Source organism: Verticillium nonalfalfae, assembly GCF_003724135.2.
Source record: "Verticillium nonalfalfae strain VnAa140/NRRL 66861 chromosome Unknown scaffold_334, whole genome shotgun sequence".
In the NCBI taxonomy this organism is placed as follows: Eukaryota; Fungi; Ascomycota; class Sordariomycetes; order Glomerellales; family Plectosphaerellaceae; genus Verticillium; species Verticillium nonalfalfae.
The window spans coordinates 2,382-5,789 of NW_021167559.1; the positions used below are offsets into that span (position 1 = coordinate 2,382).

Genomic DNA, 3,408 nt, shown 5'->3' on the forward strand with positions numbered 1-3,408 from the left:
AGCTAGCTAGTGGTCTTCGGCCGCAACTCCAAGCATCCTGGTCCTGCTCCCTGCGCCGGGATCCGTCCCCTAGACTTCTTCGCTTCCCCGTTCTCTCCACTCTGCATCAGACACTGGACGGAGAAGACCTACCCGTCTACCGTTTCAAACCTGGGGCCTGGGGCTCACCCAATCTCCCGCCCTGTACTTCGGATTTGAGGTTGCATTGTTGTCCCAGTCGTCACCGACCGTCAAATAAGCACTCAAATCCCATGCACTACGTGCGGGTTCGCGCAACGACTCAAAGAACAATCTTTGAGTTCCCAAACCTGGCCAGAATTCCCGTTTGATCGTCATCGCTCGTCCCAAGCTGTATTCATCACAGATGTCAAAAATTCATAGCCGACGTTGACAGGATAATAAGGTTCCAACTGCACAGACGATATCGTCCCTGCGCCGGGCAATTCGACCGACCTTTTTCTTAGCTCAATGGACACGGTGCACAAAAAGACGACGTAGTTGTTTTCTCCTCTACGCAGTAGGCCCAGAACCCACGTCCGTCATCTCGGGTCTCCTAGAGACAGGGTCGCAAGGTTGCAGAGGGAAATGGAAAACGGCAAGGTCGTTTCATCTTGAGGGTGGCATCCAGTCCAGCCCTGTGCGTTGAAATTGCCCGAGATCGATCTCCGCCCGTCATGTGCTTCACTGGCATTCTAGATCTCGTCCCCCGACGATCCCGAGAGCCTTTCAGCCACTGTTATCACGAGCGATCTCTCGCCTCTGGACTGGATCTTTCCTGGGCTCACAAACGGGCGCCTACAGCGACTTGTGGCACGCGGCCACGCGGCATCCCGTCGCCATGTGTATGGTTGAGAAGAGGTATTCCGCTGTCTATCGATTCGTCCGGATGTTCTTAGGCCACTCTTGCAGACCTTCTTGCCAACACCATGGCACCCATCCCGTCTATGTTGACGCCAAGCTATGCGATATGGTTGTTACAATGTGATGGAATCCGAAAGAATGAACCAGTGAACCAACTTGTTTGGCGCTGCACTTCAGGTTGCCCTATCCATCAAACACCTCGTGCTGAAGCTCGATGCCCATGTCCTGGGCAATGTCTTTCATCCTCTTCTCCATCTCATCCTCCATGCCACCGCCACGACCTAGCCACTGACGTAACTTGAAGAAGTAAAAGGCGACATCTGTTGTCGCCATGACCATTTTGAACAGAACATGGCGCCAGGCGTTGTTGAATCGCTGTCCGAGGGGAAGCCTCTTGTCCTCGAACATGCTGCGACTCGCCCACTCGCCCATCATCTTGATGCGATTCACCGGGGACCCCAAATGTTGATTGTTGCCCTGGACGATGCGCATGTTGCGTCCGATGAACATGAGCTCCTTGGGTAGCTTGTCACCATCGCCCAAGATCTCACGCACTCCCTGCTTCATCCTCCTCTGCATCTCGTAATGGCGCTCGGCCGGCGTCGCCCCCTCCAAACCCTTCATGAGACCGCTGCGAGTCCGCTGGTCACCACCTTCATAGGGACGCAGCAGCGTGGCGCTGGCAAAGATATCAGCCGCCTTGATACCCCAGTCTTCCGTCACCCGGCTGATGGTCGCGTTGTCGAAAGTCAGGAGCGCTTTCCAGAATTGGCCATACTGCTGACGGAACTTGGGGTCCATGTACACGTAGAGGCCGTGGTCGATGAGCACCAGTTCAGCGCGGCCATTGGGCTTGCGTCGAATGAAGATGTTACCGGGGTGCGGGTCACAGTGTACGACACCCCATTTGAAGATTTGTGCGGAGAAGAGGTCAATCATGGTCGTCATGACATCCTTGGTCGAGACGCCGAGGCCACCCTTACCCCGCGGGCCCTTCCACTCGAGGCGCTCCGGCTTCAGCTGCTCGTTATAGCCCTGGCCTCGGACCTGACGGCGCGCGAGGTCTTTCTGGGTCGGCGGCGGAAGCTGGGCGCCGTTGACGCCGGGCGAGCCCTTGCCATATCCACCACGCCAGGTGCCCGTGATGCCCTCTTTGTCCCACAGCCTGACGCCCTCGATCCACTCGGTCGTCATGACGCGTCTTGAAGACAGCTCGGGATAGACGACGGGGACGTAGACACGGCCGCGCAGTCTCTTCTCGCTCTCGACGAGCTTGCGCATGGTCTCGGAGTTGCGTGCCTCATTCTCGAAATCCGTCTCGAGCTCGAGCCGCTCGGTGATAAAGGGCACGAGGCTGTACAGTGGCAGGTCGAACCACTTGCTGTAGATCCACGAGACCGTCTTGAACGCCCACAGGTCCCAGGCGATCTGGCTCGCAATCTCCCGCTTCTGGATCTTGATGGCGACCTCGCGGCCGTCGGCCAGCCGCGCCCAGTGCACCTGGGCAACGCTGGCACTGGCGCGCGCGCGCCTCTCCATTATGCCATTGCCGCTGCCGTTGCCCTGCGCAGCGCCCGGCGCGAAGCTGACGCCAAACACGTCCTCAACGCTGCGGCCGCCAAAGTCCTCGCGCACGACGCGCTCGACGTCGGCCCACGAGTTTTGCGGCGCATCGTCGAACATGCGCGCGAACATTTTCTGGAATTCGGGCGGCAGCACAGCGGACTGCATGGCGATGGCCTGGCCGATCTTGAGGTAGAGGCCGCCGTTGGCGCGGAGGAGCTCGAAGAGGCGCTCGGCATTGCGGTGGTGAACATCGGTCACCGAGTCGCCGACCCAGGGGTCCGGGCGAAAGTTGAGCTTGTAGTCGAGAGCGACGAGGAGGCCGGTGCCAAATGTCCGCGCTGAGCGCGTCACGCCGGCGGCGTAGAAGTAGCTGTCGAGGGCGTAGAGGGCGCCGGCCGTCGCGGAAAGGAGGAAGAGGCGGCGGAAGAGGCGACGGGAGCGGGTGTAGGTGCGCGCGGCCTGCGGGGCGCCGAGCGAGGAGGGCGAGGGGGGCGCGAGCGGCTGGAAGGCACTGCGGCGGCTGGCGGAGCGGGTTTGGAGGGTCGATGGTCGGGGCTGGCGCGCCGCGAGGTGGGTTCGGAGGAGGCGCGAGGATGAGGGCGTTGCCGCTGTAGAGAGGGTTCGGCGGGATGCGGCGAAAGTACACCGGGAGGTGACGATGTGCGGTCGTGGCGATGAGAGCGGGCGCCGGCCGAGGCCCGCTATCCGTTGTTGTAGCATGGCTCGTGTGTGTGTGTGAGAGAGAGTGTGTGTGATAGAGAGTCGATATTTCAGGGGCGAGGAGGAGAAGGAGGAAGGTGGCGGGGAGCAGCAAAGGCTCAAAGGCCTTTGGGTGTGGCGGCGAAGAGACGGCTGGAGGCTTAGTGATGACTGCGATATGGTAGGAAAGATTGTTCTCAGGTCGTGACGACATGATGGGTGTCTGGGTACGGAAGACTGCAGGCCGAACTAGCTCAAAACCCCAAATTTCAAAAAATCGAT

General features: G+C 59.8%; 1 protein-coding gene across 1 annotated transcript; it reads right to left on the bottom strand.

Annotated features, from left to right (window-relative positions):
- Positions 1 to 1,044: 1,044 nt before the first annotated feature.
- D7B24_005461 (uncharacterized protein) lies at positions 1,045 to 3,147 on the bottom strand (the record flags this gene model as incomplete). The annotated part of the gene is made up of 1 exon (XM_028639613.1): positions 1,045 to 3,147. The coding sequence occupies one exon, from the start codon at positions 3,145 to 3,147 to the stop codon at positions 1,045 to 1,047; it is 2,103 nt and encodes a 700-aa protein (XP_028490095.1).
- Between the last annotated feature and the right edge of the window lie 261 nt (positions 3,148 to 3,408).